This window comes from Hippoglossus hippoglossus, chromosome 4 (genome assembly GCF_009819705.1).
Source record: "Hippoglossus hippoglossus isolate fHipHip1 chromosome 4, fHipHip1.pri, whole genome shotgun sequence".
In the NCBI taxonomy this organism is placed as follows: domain Eukaryota; kingdom Metazoa; phylum Chordata; class Actinopteri; order Pleuronectiformes; family Pleuronectidae; genus Hippoglossus; species Hippoglossus hippoglossus.
The window spans coordinates 1,574,561-1,593,047 of NC_047154.1; the positions used below are offsets into that span (position 1 = coordinate 1,574,561).

The 18,487-nt window shown below is 41.7% G+C and overlaps 1 protein-coding gene across 1 annotated transcript; it reads right to left on the minus strand.

Annotated features, from left to right (window-relative positions):
• Positions 1-975: 975 nt before the first annotated feature.
• Positions 976-18,029, minus strand: lonp1 (lon peptidase 1, mitochondrial). The gene is made up of 21 exons (XM_034583341.1): positions 17,440-18,029; positions 16,270-16,358; positions 15,934-16,053; positions 14,727-14,892; positions 13,460-13,573; positions 13,245-13,306; positions 11,388-11,517; positions 10,828-10,911; positions 10,667-10,735; positions 9,486-9,637; positions 7,474-7,612; positions 7,211-7,389; positions 6,062-6,149; positions 5,274-5,396; positions 5,060-5,176; positions 4,687-4,827; positions 4,104-4,269; positions 3,220-3,306; positions 2,986-3,113; positions 2,249-2,413; positions 976-1,637 (listed from the first exon to the last, which is right to left on the minus strand). The coding sequence occupies exons 1-21, from the start codon at positions 17,965-17,967 to the stop codon at positions 1,482-1,484; spliced, it is 3,003 nt and encodes a 1,000-aa protein (XP_034439232.1). The 5' UTR covers positions 17,968-18,029; the 3' UTR covers positions 976-1,481.
• Positions 18,030-18,487: the final 458 nt, after the last annotated feature.

Sequence of the window (18,487 nt, forward strand, 5' to 3'; positions counted from 1 at the left end):
TGCTGGTGACTGTGGAGAGAAACAAACCCCTGGTCCAGAACCAGAGCTGCTTCGACAGGTTGGGGTGGGTGGAGGGAAATGGGGACGAGAGGAGAGGTGGGTGAAAAGAGGGGAGAGACAATAGTGGAACAACAAATACAATTAAAGTTAACCATCACAACGCTGTGCAATAATCCATTCAATTTCATTTACTCTGGTCTTACTTTTTATATTTCATTCCAGCCATTTTCAATCTTTTATTTACTTTCCCAAATTTCTATTTGTCAACATTTTACAAACTATAGCACAAACGAAAATCTGTATGGTTGATTTAACGTTTTCTGGAATTTAAAAAAGAAACTGTATGAAATGACATTTCATGATTATAGGCTCAGTTCTAAATATGTATTGGACTATTTCACATTGTCATTGTTACTTTATAACTGATGATTATTATTTTGTTGATGTGCTCCTTTCAAGAGGCATCTATTACATGTCTGTCCGTCCTGGGAGAGGAATCCCTCACATGTGGCTCTCTCTGAGGTTTCTACGTTTTTTCTCAAGTCTTATTAGGCAAATTGTGATTTGTGAATATGGGCTATACAAATAAAATGATTGATTGAAATATTGTTGTAATTTACTTATCTACTTTTAAAGATGTTAGGAGCTGAGATTATATTTTCATGTTCTCAAAATCATTTTGATCTGATCTACACTGTAAACTAACAGTCATCTGAAATGAATGTCATTAGTCATCTTTCAGTGTTTGTTTAAAAGCATTTTTAAAGATAAAGATTTGCCTGATGAAGGTCTAGTACCGAAACGTCTCCTAATAAATCTCTGATTGCAAAGTAGACAGTGTGCGGGAGCTCTTTCAAAAAGATAAAAATAACCAACACTCATTGAGCCAACTGGATCCTATCATAGCTGTTGATTAAAAATCCATCTACAGGCCCTAATCAAAAAAAGGTTCACTAGAACAGATAACAGCACTAACTTTGTTTATTATTTAATTTATTTCATCATCACATAAGGTCTGTAATAATATAAAATAATATAAGAAATCTATGAAAGAATCCCATACAGCCCTGCACAATGAGAGCTGTGGGTAAAGAGGCTGACTGGCAGCAAAGTCATCGCCCCTACTTCTGCTTGGTAGCATTATATCCTGTGATGTCAGCTCAGTGTTCAGCGTCTCCACCATCACCAGTACTGTACTGTGTATGTCAGTCTTAGGCACAGTCATCTGCATACTTTTAGTTCAGTGATGTTGGCGTCTGTCACATGACGTTCCTCCTACATCCAGGGATCCTGAGGTGACTTTAATGGAATCATATGAGAAATCAACAAGGAAGCAGTTCCTCTGGATGACACTATTTACAGCCAGAATGACAATCAGTGTTGGTGTGGTGATACTGGTGATGAGTACTGGTCTCTGAAGTGCTATGAAGAGAAGTCCTGGTACATCTCGGCTTGGCTTCATCACTGTAGTTGAATGTTGGTTAGGAGGGGTTCTGTGGAAACACAGTAGGGTAGATTTGGCTGTAGTGATCAACAAAGTGGACCTCCAGGCCATCAGTGATGTAGTCCGGCAGGTCAGAGAAGTCCTTCTTGTTCTCCGCTGGCAGGACCATGCAGGTCACACCAGCACGACGTGCCTGACAAACACAAGAGGGTCCAGGTTAAACTTTGAAGAATGATATGCACATTCATTAGATATTTATGAGTTTGTTTGATTCTAAGGAGGATTATTGAAAAACCAACATTCACACAGTGTTTTCTGAGAAATCATTTCATCCTTGTGTTTCTTTTTCCTTTCTGTCAGTTTATGCTACGAGCTGATTTAGTTCCAGAGGACGCTTCATGAAGTCTGTCCTCAGGTGATGCCACTCAAATCAGCGTTGGTTGCAGCTGATGACTATGGAGAGAACTTGCGTCCTCTCTCTCAAGGCTACATTAGCAGCTGTTACCATAACATGAATCTCTGACTGAACTGTGAGCAATCAAGGTGCATCGTGGGTAATATAGGTGCCAGGTTTTTAAAAGAACAACAATGCAATATATAAAAAAGACGCTATCTCTGAGTTCTTTAGTTAAATGCCATGCCACATCAGTGGAGCATCAGTGGAGTTTTTTTTTCAAAACACAGCATATATTGAACTTGAAACCAGGTATTTACATGAAATGTGATAGATGAAAGGAAAATGTTTTGGCTGTTGTGTGTGTGTGTGTGAGTGTGAGTGAGAGAGTGTGCACGCGCTGAACTTACAGCGATAGTTTTCTCTTTGATTCCTCCAACTGGCAGTATTTTGCCGGTCAGGGACACCTCACCAGTCATGGCTACGTTCTGACGCACTGGCTGCTTGGTTGCAAGGGACAACAGTGCTGTGACAATGGTGCAGCCGGCACTTGGTCCGTCCTTAGGAGTCGCCCCCTAGATACAAGGGCACACAAGTTATAAAGCGTAACAGCGACCGCCCACTTTTAGAACGGCTCTGGTTCCGGAAATAAATTTCATGTTTAATGTTCTTCATTAACGTTTCAGGAAATCTTTATAAAGAGATTAAAGCCTGGAACCGGTCCGACCAGCTACAAGGTGAACGGTAGTGCTGTACTTCTCCTTCACGTTGAGATATAAACATGTTTTTCTTAAAACACAGTCATACAGACTTGTGGTTGTCTACAGGAGCATATAACTTTGTTTCACAACCTGTAGCTTGTGGTAATTTTACTTTGGATGATTACGACAAAATGGCAGATAATGAAAATCTCTATTGAGAAAATGAATGGGATCTTTGCTTCCAAAAACCACTGTTGAGCTCTATTGACCAACAGGTAAGAATGAGCGCTTCTGGCAGTCATCATACAGTATGTGTTTGATCCTTTAGGCACTTCTGGTATGAAAACATCTAACAAACTAAATGTATTTAGTAGCTAGTACAGAGTAAAATAAAAAGATTAAACAGCAGCAACCATTTATGTACAGAACAGTATCCCCATAGTTACCTCAGGGACATGCAGGTGCAGGTGGGAGTTGACCAGAAAGTGGTTTTCTGGTTCCTGGGTCATGAGGAAGGCTCTGGCAAAGGTGGAGGCGATCTTTGCACTTTCTTTCATAACATCTCCCAGCTGACCTACAGAGGAGCACCCACAGCTTTAAAATGCAGCGTTCACATCTGGTAAAGCCATCAGACAGGTGCAGCCTGCAGTGTGACTCAGTGTGTGACTGTCTTGACCAACCTGTGACCTCCAGTGTCCCCTCCCCTTTAGGGTCGTCTGGTCCAGAAGGACGGCGCAGTGAAGTCTCAATGAACAGCGTCGACCCCCCTGCACAGAGGACAGAGTTCAGACAGATCCTCAGGATGTTTCATTGTCTATTGGTTTGTGTGTGTTAAGGTCACATTCATTTATATAGGACATTTAAAAACAACTGGAGTTGAGCTAAAGCGCTTTACAATCACAGCAAAGGAGAAGTTATAAAAGTATAGATAAAGAGAATAAGTTGTGCTGTGAATCTTAAGTCTGACAGAGATTAAGGGTTTAAGTGAAACTGAACAGATAACAGATATAAAAGAAAAAATGTATAAAATCAAATCATGATGGACTTTACCAGAATCCTGAGACAAACTCAGGCTGAATTAAAAGAAAGTTTAAAAGGTTGGACTTCAAATTAGATTTATTCATCTGTCTGATTTTCTTTGTCCCCACATGACTCCTCAGATCATTATGACAGATTAGCAACAGCATCAGTCGCAACAGAATACTTTGGATCACCACAGGAAACACAGAGACGTGCACGTAGATGATTTTTGCAAACTAGCTCAAATAAATATCCCATGTATTATTTGATAAACTCGGGGAATGGAGGTCATATGTTTCTGGTACCTATGTTTTGGTGTCAGAGGCAGAAGAGTGTGAGAACCCAGGTTTAGAAAATAATTGGCTTTAATTTAGCTATGATTCTGAGATTAAAACAACAACACAACAAACCTGTGTTGTTAAGAGAACCTACATGAGGACAAGATGATTTCTATTCTGTTTTCATTTAGTTGCAGAGAGTTCATCCACATTGATATCATATAAGCAGTTTGAGAAATGATTGAGTGAGTGTGTGCATGTCTCACCCATTGAAGTCCATGCCAGCCCCATAACAACTCCTGGTGGGGTGACATCATACATTCGATCCACTGTGAAAATAGGTTTACCCACGTAGTCCTGCAGGTTGTCAGGAGTAACAGTCACTGCAGCTTGTTCACCGCTGACTATAGAGAACGCCACCTTACGGAAAACCTGTCAGACGGATGGAAAAGGCATTATTCTCTCACACTCACACTCACACACACACACACACACACACACACACACACACACACACACACACACACACAGGGGAGAGAGATTGACAAGAGCCTAACGCGTCTCTAATGATCAGGTGCTTAACCAGCACATGATCATCATTACTGGCTGAGCAGAATGTATTGTCTTGTATATTTCTTTTTGTCACACAGAATCTCAGTTCATTTCCAGAAGTACCGTTTTCCCAATGAACACCAGTGACTGTAAGATTCACAGAGCAATTGGTTTTATGTATTAGCCTCCTCCATCCTCACACCCACTGCAAACCCCGCGCTACCTGCTGCTCCTATTACAGCAGGACTTAGCAACTAGGATTAAGTTTTTGTTGTCAGATTTTTTACACTATTTTACCTTTTCCACTTGTTTCTGCAGGTTCCTGACTCCAGACTCTCGGCAGTACTGCCTGATGAGCAGACTGAGTGCGTCAGGTGAGATGGACGACTTCTTGTCAGTCAGACCACACCGAGCAAGCAGCTGGGGGACCAGGTAGCGCTGAACACACAGAAACAGAAATTAAAAGCATAATATACTGGCAAGGTATATAAAACTTTGTGACTGACGACTTTGAAAAACCTTATTATAAAGAACAATAAAAATATTAAACAGCAAATTTAATGCAAAACAATATGACGACACATTAAAATTGTGCACATTTAAATTCAAAGTGTTTTCCATAATAGTCTTTCATTCGCCGTCCCAGTGCAGAGGTGGAAGTTGGTGTTACCTCAGCGATAACCAGTTTCTCCTGGGCCACATATCCAGACACATTGATCATCTCCATCCTGTCTCTGAGAGGCTCTGGGATGGTGTCCGTCACATTGGCCGTGCAGATGAACAACACCTTCATTGGAGCCAACAGAAATGTGCAAGGCTTAAATGTTGAGTGCCTGTCATTTGCTAGGACTGTGGCCCTGCACATAAAGCGAGCACACTCTTACCTTTGACAGATCCACAGGAACATCCAGGTAGTGGTCGAGGAAGTTAGCGTTCTGCTCAGGGTCCAGTAGTTCGAGCAGTGCGGAGGATGGATCTCCCTGGTAACCACGACCCATTTTATCCACCTGGCAATGACAGGTAGGAAAAACACATAATCATTATTATTAATAATGTCATCAAAGTGCTTTATGTCTCAGGAAAAAGCAAAAATCCCCAAAAGTCTGAGAGACAACCCAATAGCAACAAGCTTCAGACGATTCTCCATTCTCCACAGAATCCAACACATAAGGCAGAAGAGCTGGGTAGTTGTTGATTATCCTCTGTGGCTTCATCATTACAACTGACCCCTTTCACATGACACATTTAATCCATAGGTGTTTTCGTTCCACAGTCGCCAAAGTTTGCTCATTGTTGGAACTGTTGGGTTTCTCTATAATTTTGTAAGGTCCCCACTATGCAAAGTGCTTTAAATAATGTACGTACTGTATGTTGGGATTCTGCGCTACACAAATAATATTGAGTTCAATATATATTGATATATAGATATTTATAGACCATATTACCAGACAATATGTCTCACTGGCTTTGGTGAAACCCTGACATTGAAACGCCACCCCCTGGTTCTACGGACCAGCTCCTCTACTGGTATCTGAAGCTAAAACTGATCCTGTTCATTGCAGACAGTAAATACTGTACCCCCTCAGTGGACTTCCTGTGGTCATCTTCAGGTGGATTTGATATAGAGTTTCATTAATCTCACCACATACAACTACAGCACCACCATACTGACCTCATCGATTAACACCAGAGGGTTCTCTGTTTTGGTTTTCTTCAGGCACTGGATAATCTTTCCTGGCATCGCTCCAACATAAGTCCTCCTGGAAGCAAACACAAAAAAAAAAATGTCACAAAATAAAATTGAAGAACTCTGATATTGTTTAGTGCCAATAATAAACTCTTATAATTCAGAGCGTCGTCTGCGGACACTTCTTAGAAAGGATTTCCGCTCTGTGTTTTACACTCACACAGAAAGACAGCAGTGCCACTTAAGGGCAGGGGCCAGAGCAGAGAGAATGAATCTTCAGTTTATTTTCTACTCAAATCATGGCACATTGCTAAGCTAAACACAAATTTTAATGCAATGCATTTATCCACACATTATATAATATGTTGAATTCTCTCCGGCAGCTGTATCTGTCCAGCAGTGATTCACCTCACATCAGCAGCAGAGGAGAGAATGAATGATTGATTGGTTTATTGTAAAAGACCTGCAGCCAAGTCTGAGGGCTTTAGGTAACAATTCATCAGTCCAACAGCATGTCATGATATTCTGATGGTTTTTGTAGCTGATACATGTTTGTCAATGAGGAGTCTCTTTGTAATAAGGTTTTTACAAACAGGTTCACAGTCATTAAATGTAGCCTCTAAGCAGCCCAAAAGCATTTGTGGACTTTTATATTACTATCTATGTGTGACACTTTTACTTACTGTTAGCTCATATTTCACTGCACCTCTATGGGAACTCCGTCTCAATGACACTATTGTTTATCCATGTCTTTTGAGTTGCATAAAACAGGTTTAATGTCATTGTACATTTCTACAGAATCTGGTTGGTGCAAGTGGTTTATTTTTGGCAAATTTTTTTTATCATACAAATCAAATTAAATGATTTTGATTATTTATCACAATTTTTTTGCTTGAAATGTGATACACATGAAATGTTCAAGTTTTTAAACGTCTCTAAATGTGATAAATGTTAACGTTTAAATGACCCATTGGGTTTTGGTTCTCTAAATATTGCTTTTCTGGTAAAAAATTATACTTGTCAGTCTAAAAGTATACCCGTGTATTGCATCTGCCAAATACCGGAAAGTTGTCTGTACATGATACTGACAATGTAAGCTGCCATCAGGTATGATAGAAGTATAGTCTTCCAGACCTGTGTCCTTTAATCTCAGCCACGTCAGTCATTCCTCCCACGCTGAACCTGAAGTACTGTCTGTTGAGAGCTCTGGCTATGGAGCGAGCGATGGAGGTCTTTCCTACACCAGGGGGACCATAGAAACACAGGATCTTCCCCTGGGTGGAGCCACGCAGCTGACTCACTGCAATGAACTCCTGCATGAGAAAAAAGACGAAGCCAGGTTAATTTAACATGAAAAACCTGTGTGGATGGATGTGTCTGTGTGTGTGAGCACTAACCAAAATGCGTTTCTTAACATCGTCCATCCCGTAATGATCTTCTTCTAGAACCTCTTTCGCTCTCCCCAAAGATAAGTTCTCATCACTATTGGTACCCCAGGGCATGCTGGTCAGCCAGTCCAGGTAGTTCCGGGTCACACTGAAACAAACAAACAGAGGAATTATCACCAAACAGAGTATGTACAACCTTCAGTTCAGAATATTTTCTTTTTTCTTTGAAGGGGGTAATCCCTTTCAAAGAAAAAAGCCTCAGTGCTAAATGTGTCTATTATATCTACAAAGTTTCACATACAGAGGACAGAGCTTAGCTACAAAGAGATCATCACTAAAGCATCCTTATTCTTTTTACCGTTATTTGTAGTGGTATCGGCGTATCGGTAATAAACTTGACTTTCACCGATAACATTGGCCGATGTTCATTGGTATGTTTTCTGCAGCCTGCCAATCTGGCATCCAGATTATGGTACACTGACGCCGGGTTTACACCGGGCGCTGAAGCGCCGCGCCGCGCAGCGCCAAGGAAAGCCAGGTGCCTCCCACCCCCCCCCCTGTTAAACCTTTGTGCGGTTCACATGGGCTGCGATGTGCCGCGCCGCACCAGCGCCCTTCACCGATGGTTTCGGCGTGCGAGCGAGCGTATCGCGCCAGGAAACAGACTGAAAAATGATTTTAAACGATATAAATGACATATTTTATATGATATAAATGATCAAATATGCATCCCATACTTTGTATTCCCCTTCTGTTGTCCTGGAGTTTTAATTTTCCCAATCACATAATTAAATGTCCCCCTCTGCCCATCCACTACAGCCACACAAGTAGTCATATAGATAAAAAGAGGGGGGGGGCTTGCTTGGAGAATACGTCATTTACCCCCGACACCTCCTATTGTGTTGTGTTGCACAGCAGGCTAGTAGTAGCACTGCATCTTGACTTGAATTTATATGGCATTCCCTAAGGGTTTATGCTAGTGTTTTGTAAGGCTGCATTGCAAGCATCTGTTTACAGTTGAGATGATGTCTTGAGTAGGCCTGGTGATACTGTTAAATGTTTGGCTGAATAGGTGTCTATGTCCATCCATGGCATCTAAAGTTACACTTGTCACTTTTTCTGTTTTTCATATTATTCAAGTAATAAACAAATATCGGTATCGGCTATCGGCTAGATTGTTGTTTTAAATATCGGTATCGGCCAAGAATTTCCATATCGGTGCATCCCTAGTTATTTGTTCTGTTTCCCACCAAAACACACCTGGAGTGTAACCTGGAGTGTAACCTGGAGTTCTGGCACTCAGAGTGAGAACAAGGGCCCTACTTTTTAAATCTGAACTAGTACTAGAACAAAATCACATTATCTCTAGGTACTTTACAGTGTAGAGTGAGATCTTACAATATTGTAGAGATACCCAACAGTGGTTTGAAAGCAAGTGTATTTAAAATGTGACTAAATCCACTTTTGTTACTTTACCAGCAGAAAACAGGTCACTGCTCTAAAGGATTGTAATTAAAGAATCATGGATGTTTTGTAACAAAAAAAAACGAGGACACTTGATGGGTAAAATGACAACTGTATCAGTCTGAAACTTGCAGAGCCAGAGTGCCACTGACACAAATTATCTAAGATCAGACTCAACATCATCTTACTACAGGAGAAGTTCTAGACCTGCAGGTTTAACTTTGGTTTAAGTTATGCAACATCAATATGCACATTTTAAACTGCTGCAGTTCTGACTTCAATGCCACTGGCAGCCAATGAGAGGTACACTTAAATGTTTGTATAGTTTGTTCTGAAGGGGGCATTAGATGAAATCTCATGAAGCATCCAAAATGGAAAAGGATTATTTTCTGTGCAGAATGAACGTCCTCAACAAATTTTGCATTTTTGGAAATTAGTGAGGCGGGGGGTCATCATAACATTAGGAATGATGTTCCATCATGGTTACTTTACAAAGTTAATAACATAATTAGTCAAAGGTCCTTGCAGACAAGACAAAAAAAATCCACAAGACCCACTTGAATTCTGACGAGTGGTTGTCCAACAGTCCCAGCTTGTTGAGTTCTTCATTGATGACTTCCATGATGTGTTCGGGGACAGTCCTTTCTTTTAGTCTCTCACGAAACTTCTCCTCAATGGCTTCTTTGTCCTCTTTTTCCAGACCCAGCTCCTGAAAACAGCCACACACTTTGTTTTAGTCCAGAGACCTGCTCCTTAGACCTGCTGGAGCAGGTACTGAGATTATTCACTGTCCTGTCTCAGTGCTGGAGAGCACAGATCACTCATGATTCTCTATAGTGACTGTCTTACATGAATGATCTGATTCTTTTCAATGGAACCGAGTTGTAGGCTACTTGTGCCTTTCCTAATAATTGTGCCTAAATTTCACTGCCCCAAAGCCACGCCACTTTCTTTCACGTAAACAGATGGAAGATAAGATTTCCATCTCTGAGAAGGTCAAGGGGGGTCATGGAGGGGCTTCTCTCCATTCGTCTAACCAAATCATATGGTATCACCTTCTGTAATCTATCTAGTAATTGATTTTAAAATCTCGTATGTCACAGGTAATCTTAAACTTTCATGGCAGCAACATTCATTGAATCACTTCCTCTTTAGCAACTAGTCTACAAAGAAAAAGCAAAACATTCACTTTATTGCTGCAATGCATTATATCGAGCTGATTTAGAGCGTTTATTTTGAAAAGTAGTGAACTTGGTTCTAAAGATTGTGTCGATTGAAACAGACCTCTGAAATAGGCGACATGCAATTTATGAAATAATAACACCAGTTCAGTAAATCATTCAAACTTATATATTGGTCAAACACATGAACCCCAATAAAGCAAATTCAGATTAATTTTATGAAAAACATAATAATTATAGAGCTTCATTGCAAATAAACCAGGTAGGACAATCGTTTTCTAACTTCACTCTGCACCATAGACAGTTTATGAAGAGCTCTGCAGAAAAATCCAGCATTCTTTACACAATTACAACTGACAGTATATTGAAGAACTGTTTGAGGAGGACTCCCTAATGACAAGGATTAATTCTGAAGTAGACAAGGGAAGAGGGGGCACTGTCATTCTGGAAAATATAATACACATGTGTTATTAACAATATGTAAAGGAGGAATAAAACAGTCCACAGACAGACACACAGATGGATGGACAGACAGAAAGACAGACAGACAGCTCTACCTTCTTAATGATCTTGAGCTGCTCCTGTAGCAGGTACTTCCTGTGGGTCTGCTTGATCTTTTCCTCCACCTGTGAGCAGAGCAGCAACACAAATCAGTGACTGATGAGTGGAGCAGTGGCTGATTAATGTTTACAGTACATGTTGGATGATGACCTCTGACCTCTCGGCCTAGCCGCTGCTGCAGTTTACTCAGCTCATACTCCTTCTTTAGCAGAGACAGAGCCTTGTAGAGACGCTTTGGGATCTGCAAACAACAACAACACGTGTCAGAGATTTCACAGCTTAAAAGGAAGAACTTCACTAAATAAATTTGTAGATAGACAATATTTTTTTAAAGGAGAAGCAGCCAGAGTTTCTGATGTTGGCTCGATGGCTGAACATTAAATCAATTCCAGCCAACTACCTTCATCTGTCACTTTTTTACTTTTTTTTGTTAATCAAAAAGGTGAAAAAGATGCTGCACTCAAAAACAAACTTGGGCAGAAAAAAAGCAAATTTGACTTCATAGCTGGGTTTTCAAAGTGCACATTTCAGCTAAGAAGAGAGGACTTGAAGGATGAGCCCCAACTGGTTGGTTTGACAAATACACATCAGATCATTTTCCCTACTTCTGCTAACGAGCAGCACACAGCCACTTCCCTGAGCCTTTAGAACAGAATGATCCTGGACAGCCAACTCCCACCAGTAGATACAACAGCTGTACGCGTGCAGGTCGCTCACATTGATCTCCTCCAGGACGTCCTGTAGTTCATGTGACTCGGCCCCCGTCAGAGCTGCTCCCATGTCACTGAGGTAGATGGGATTATCAACCACCCTCTGACCAGCCTGCATCATCTGTAGGACAGACTCCCTGAGACACACACACACACACTTTAGAACACTTCTATTTTAGCATCGCTACTTTAGGATTTGGTTGTTTGTTTTTGGGTTACAGTTTTTCCACACTAACTGTCCATCCATATTCTACTGATAAATAAAACTGCTGCTTACAATGCACCATGATCCATCCATTGGACTTCCCTGAATAATTATAACCACTGCTGCTTCAGGATCATGACAGACGCACATTAAAGGTCCGGTCTTCCTGTATGTGTCAGAGTCTGCTTCCTTCTCACCAACCCTCTGACCTGCGCTCACTTTACACTTTGCGATGTTTACTTTGTGTTTGTTTGATTCACTTTAGAGTTTATGAGACACATGTTTAAACCTGCTGCACAACACGAGACGTAACATGATGCGCAGAGTCAGGACATCAGGGTTACAGGGACCGGAACGATCCGGAGTCATGATCTAACATCATCGATTATTAACTATTTTAGAATATAGGACTAGATGGTGAATATCCCACTGAACAATTATAGGCCAATAAACAATTGAACGAAAGCCAAAACTGTTATATTTCAATATGAACATTCTCATATACTATATTGTAAACTAAGTAAAATCTATCTCAACTGGTATTGTTGAAGATTTTTAGTAAGATATAAAATGATGAGGATTAAAGGGCATAAATTTCATGGATATTTCGTCAATGCATTAATAAATTTAATTATTGTTGTCTATTAAAGCCTATTTGTATTTAAATAAATGGAGATCTAATATACTATGCATTTAGTTAAAAGGATGTGTGTTTACATTTTCTAGGAAAGCCCTTGTTGGGGTGTTTTTGTAAAGAAATCAATGGATTCGCCGCAGTTCCCCTGAAGCCAGTCAGCTCACAGTGGACGTAACTCAGTGACGTCAAACGTACCTGAGACGGTGTCGAGGGTCGAACTATCACATTAGATTTAAAAAAAAAAAAACGTAACTCAATACCTATTGGCTGTAAATAAAAATTGAAGGGTCTGGGGTACAAAGAGCTGAATCCAGAGGAAAATCTGCAACAACCAATTAAAGAGCAGCCTCAGGTCCCATGGTTGCCAAAAGTTTAAGGACCCCCATTCACTTTCATTAGGCCAGCACCCCAAACCCGGACATATTCTGTATTTAGACAGAAATTACAGAAAATACAATTTGAAAACAACATATTTTGAATGCTCACAGGTGCTTAAGGTCTACCAGGAGCATTGTACGAGTACACTTTTATTATTTAATATAAATTATGTTTAACATGTTTATACAGGCCTTTTTGTCTCAGAATGTTGGAAAGGGCGGGCGCCCCAGCGCCCCGTATTAACCAGCCGCCACTGGATCCATCCATCATTATCATATCACTATATAATAGAGACTCATAACTGGTATATTGTGTCTGAATGTGTGCAGGTGTGTGTATAGTTCAAGTCATGTTAACAAGTTAAAGAAAATACATAATGAAAAAGTTGCAAAAATCTAGGCCTTGAACTTTGAGTAAAATTCAGGATACAGAATACTACAAAAATCTATACAAGATATTATTGGAAACAATGAAAGGAAACCTGTGTTTAAGGTTCTATCACAGAACATATTGAAGCTGCTTTTGCTAATATTGATGCAGGCCTGCAGGGTGTGTGTGTGCTTGAGTATGAAAAACATGTATGACTTTAAGGGACCAAGGACAGACTGTGACAGATGACTGAGTAACTAAATAAAAGGTCTGACCTGTACAGTGGGTTGAGTGCAATGATGTCCCTGATGGTCTTCACTATCTCTGCTGTCAGTGCCTGCAGACAAACACATCACATCCCACAAGTTCAACTCTTAACTGAGACCATCTGTTCTACAACAAATGCCAAACAATCACCAATGATTTCAGTTTAACAATGAGTGAAACACATCATCTCAATGGAACACATATTGTAATGTGCGTTTTGTACCTTGACCTCCTCTGTGACAGTGAACTGCTCATGTTGAACATTGTCCACTTCCACCATCAGGATGTCGGAGGAGGGGAGAGGCTGGAGCTCTGGGCTCAGGTCTGCGTCTGAAATCTGACCAAACACAACGGGGTTCACATCACAGCCATCAATGTGAAAACCAACATAAACTCCACATACTTTCACTGCCCTCTTTTACACACAGTGGTGACAGTGGCCTAAACATTTATGATTTTTTTTAAATAGTGGCTGAATAGATCTATTAGATCACTGCTGTATGTGTCTCCAAACCAGTCAAACCACAGTTTATTCATGTCTGTCCAGACTCATTTAATAAACAGTATGTAGTGAAAAAGGAATTTAAAGGAGACCTATTATGCTCCTTTTTGGGGATCATAATTATAATTTGGGGCACTACTTGAAAAGGTGTACAAGCTCCAATGTTCAGAAAACACTTTAGTTTCTTAATTCTAATCATTGCTACAGCAACAGAGACTCTCACAGCTGGATTAAAAAAAACCAAGTCATTAGCTGTGTCTCAATTCAGGGGCCACTTCCTTCGCAGGCTGCTTTTGAAGACCGAATGTGCCACAGTGACGCGATCACTCTCCCATTTCGAAGGCTCCTCCAAATGCGGCCGTCAAACGCATCCTTCCATTCCCAAGAAATGCAGGCTCCAACAGGTGGATCCTTCCCGGCCCGATGCATCCCAGGATTCACTGCGCAACGGTGACAAATCATTTTTCTTCGAGGTAATGGGGCTGACAAGCGATGAGACTTCCGATGCTAAAGCATAAGGCTTCAACTCAACTGAACAGCTGACGGTACACATGTTCAAAAACCAAGGGGCATTAAAACTTTCTTGTCGTGTCCAAATGCAGCTCTGTTGCTAGGTGACAGCAGTAAGCTGGTGATGCTGATCCCAGAAATCCTCTGTAGACCAGACTGTCTCATTTCAGTTTGGCCTTCGGCGTCAACGCGGCACAAGAAGACCGCCCCCTTCGTGGTCCAAGGCAGCCCCTGAATTGCGACACAGCTATTGTGTGCTGACTCACAACAATCTGAACCAAGAACTGTATCGGAAACACAAGCCCAGAAAAATACATCCATAGCCACAAAGCTAAACCAGGCATTTTCCAGACAAGGTGAAGGTGTTGATGTTGAAGATGATGATGAAGGTGCTGATTGGCTGCATCCTCTGCTGAAGTGTTAGTCTGGGTAATGTTTGAGGGTTATTCATTTTGCATGTGAGGCTCGTGTTACACACCTTGTCCTCCACCTGCTCTGCCACAGACCCTGGTTGGTCCTTACGGCTGCGTTTAGATTTGCGTCTCGGTGGAGGTTTGGACTGGGACTCAGGCTCAGCCTCTGACCACACGGGGGCCGTTGCGGCCTCGTCAGGCTCCACCTCCAGCTGTCTTGTGATCTTGATCCTGAAAGGCCAGAGTGTACAGTACATATAGCTGAGGTGGTCTACACATGGTACAGGGGTGGGCGATCTGACCATTTTATATTGTGATCAACCTTGAAGACGTCGGTGATCTACTTTTTGAGCGAATCATAGATGGTGACATTTTATGCCATTTAAACTCGCTATGTTCACAATCCAACTGAATGATGGTGTACTAGATTAACCCTGCTGATTGGCCAATATATATCATGTGTCTCTATCATAGGTTCTCAGTTGATTCTGCTGAAAAAGATTTAAACATGATCTGTCAGCATGGTGGACGAGGACATCAGTAATGTGGCAGTGGTTTGTCTCTGCATAGTCAGATATTTCTCAAAGCAAAATTAACTGTCAGGCGAGGGTCGACAATGCAGTAGGCAACCTGACAAATCTGTTCAAACACCATCGTTCCAATACAAATCATGTAGAAATAATTCAGTTATAGTGATCAAGTAATCCGCTTACAGTGTTCATTTTTTACATATTATGTTGTTGTACCCATTCTGAGTTTACACGTGTCTGATGACACCGTTTGTGTGTGTGTGTGTGAGAGAATGAGAGAGCGAGAGTGAGAGCGAGAGTGAGAGCGAGAGCGAGAGAGAGAGAGAGAGAGAGAGAAAAGTGAGTCACTTTGTGTGTCTGCTGTTACCTTTCCCTCAAATTCTGGGACTATCATACAGAAGTTACGCAATTCGGTTACAGTAGTCAACTGCCTATGGTGATCAATTTGGCCCGGGACAAAAGTCATCACTATAAGCAGTTTCCATTGTACTACAATTTTTTCATGCAATACTGGGCTTGGTGCAAATAGATCAGTCCATAGACTGATAAGAGTACATTTCAAATTTAGGAAGAAAGATCGCAATTCAGATCAGGGATCGCTACTGAATGTTAAAAAGAATGTACCAGTTTCAGTCCTGTCCCTGATAAAAGCGATACAACTTTAGTTTATGGATTTTTGTTTCAACAAACCCCCCATTTTACACAGAACTTGTAGTCATCCAGCAACAGTAGTGTTTCTGACCTGCGATGTCCCATGACAATCATCCTCAACTTGTCTCCCAGGTCCTGCATCTCATGAATCTGAACAAAGGTCCCTGTAGAGTAGACGGCGTCAAGAGACTCCACCACATCTGACTCATTACTGGAACAGAGAGACACTCGTTACTACACATACACACACATACACACACATCACAGTCACTGACATACTTACATATTGTGTGGACACAATTATGAAATGAATTTGTTAAATTATTACACTTGATTTCTTGTCATAACAACCATGGTACTGTGAGGTTCTGATTATGAAATAACCTTAATTCGGTCAATTATGAATGTGTCATCAGAGTCATCTTACTTATCATCTCTCTTCAGGAAGACTCCAGCGTACGGCTGAGCCAGGCGAACCTTCCTCCTCAACAGCTCCATCAGCGCTTTGTTCTTTACCTGACAGGAAAAGAGACAGACGCATCACAAACAGACTCACACTCAGCAGCACTTGAAAATACTTTACCTGAAATGTCAGATTTACCCCTGCATGTCATTTTATTATGGATTGGCTATACGGAGGGAGCTTTTAGGGAGTGCCAGTGAGTCTGGAAAAATGACCACACACGAGAATTTCTAATGTGGAGTAAGTTAATACAGTCGTTAATACAATAAAGCCCTTTTCAGAGCTGCATGGTATAAACATCTGTCTAAGGTAATCTGGTCAAAAGGACATCTCACACCTTTGTCAGCTTGTCATGTAACACATTCTATGAGAATGTGTCTCCAGTAACCATGGTGATCAGATCTCACTTCCTCACTCTATAAGCAAATAAACATGTACATCATTTTTGTTCAGATCACAGGATGTTTTAATCCAGTCCGACAATACAGAGGGGTCCGTTGTTCATTCATTTGATTGTGTGTGTGAGTGTGCGCGAGAGAGAGAAAGAGAGAAAGAAAGAGAGAGCAGGCAGCTCAGCAAGAAGGGGCTGAGCCAATCAATGAATTTTAAATCATATTTTTGTCATTTGACAGAGTAAAAAATTGGAAAAACAATATGGGTGATGAGCATTAAAAGTGTGTCAGTGGCCACAAATTAATTTGTGTATGTAAAACACAGAAGTGAACTAATAATTCGGGTCAGAGGACATCAGCTGAGTAGGTGGTCCTCCAATCTGATCCAGGACACATTCACGTCCACACAGCTAATGCTTCTCAAATCACCCCTTAATGGAATCAGATGTCCAATGCATCCCGTTTCTTTCAGTCCAAATGGAAACCAACAGTCTCTTTTGTCAAAGGAATAATACAGCACTGTTTTCTGGCTCACAGAAATTAGGTGCACTGACTGGAGCTGCACATGCTTGTTGTAAGCAAAGACATTAGAGCCTGATCTAAAACAACGTTACAAATGAGAAAACCCTCTGGCTGTGCCCCATTACTCCAACACAGCTCAGCCTCCAGGAGTGTGACCTCCGAGCGTTGCTGTGGGATTGCATCATCCCGGGTCACTGAAGGAGATCGGCGTCTTCCTCACCTCTATGATCTTGATGAAGCGGGGGAACACCGGGTTCCTGCTCACAGCGATTAGCGGCACATTGGGAAACACCTCCGGGACCATCATGGGGGTGAGCGCTGTCATCTGAGGTCCGCTGTACGGGACTCCCCCGTCTCCCCCAGACTCCTCTCCCCCGGAGCCTGCACTCTCCCCGCCGTCCTCCCCGGAGAAGCCGGCACCGCTGGCCCGGTTCCCGAACATCCTGTCCTGAACCATGAAGGGCCGAGGTGTCGGTGTGAGAAGATCGCTTTGGCCGCGGAGCACGGCACCGACTCGCATCCACCGGTGGGTTCTAAGGGTCAGCCTGCAGCCAGCTGTCATTGCTGTGCTGACGGGAACGTGAGAGCAGCTCCCGGTGCTGGTGTAGAACCGTGGCGGCTGAAGGCGGCTCAGAGCTGACGTGTCGCTGCTGGGGGTCCGGCTCCACCCGGCCCAATTCACTTTTACTACAGACGGATTTCTGTGCATCTGTCTCGCAGCGCTCAGCATCTTCATGCACGCCGCCATGTTGCTCTGGAGCTTTCTGCAGCATGTGTTCTTCCGTCAACGTTTGATGACGTAGTACTGGTTTCACAACACAACGGACGGTGAAGCGCTGCTGATGTCAAACTTCTGCTGTCATTTCTACAGTAACTCGGATAGTTCAAAATACAATGAAGAAGCTGTAACTTCATTTCTTAACTCAGTAAAGGAATTGAAAACTATTAAATCTGTGTGTGTCAGCCCTCTTGGATTACAGGAAACTGCGATTAGCCAATTTAACAATTGCTCCTCATCGATGTAGACCTATTTCTCTACTTAATATTGATGATAAAAGCATTGCCTTGTTTTTTGCCAGTAGACTTAAAGCAGCCCTTGACACAATTATTGATGAGACTCAGTCAGACTTTGTGAGAAATAGACATATTTCTATTAATGTTAGACTTGTCTTGGGCATACTTGAGTGTTCTGAACTGGTATCTGAAGATTGTTTTGTCTTCTTTCTAGAATTCTATAAGACCTTTGATTCAATAGAACATCATTACAT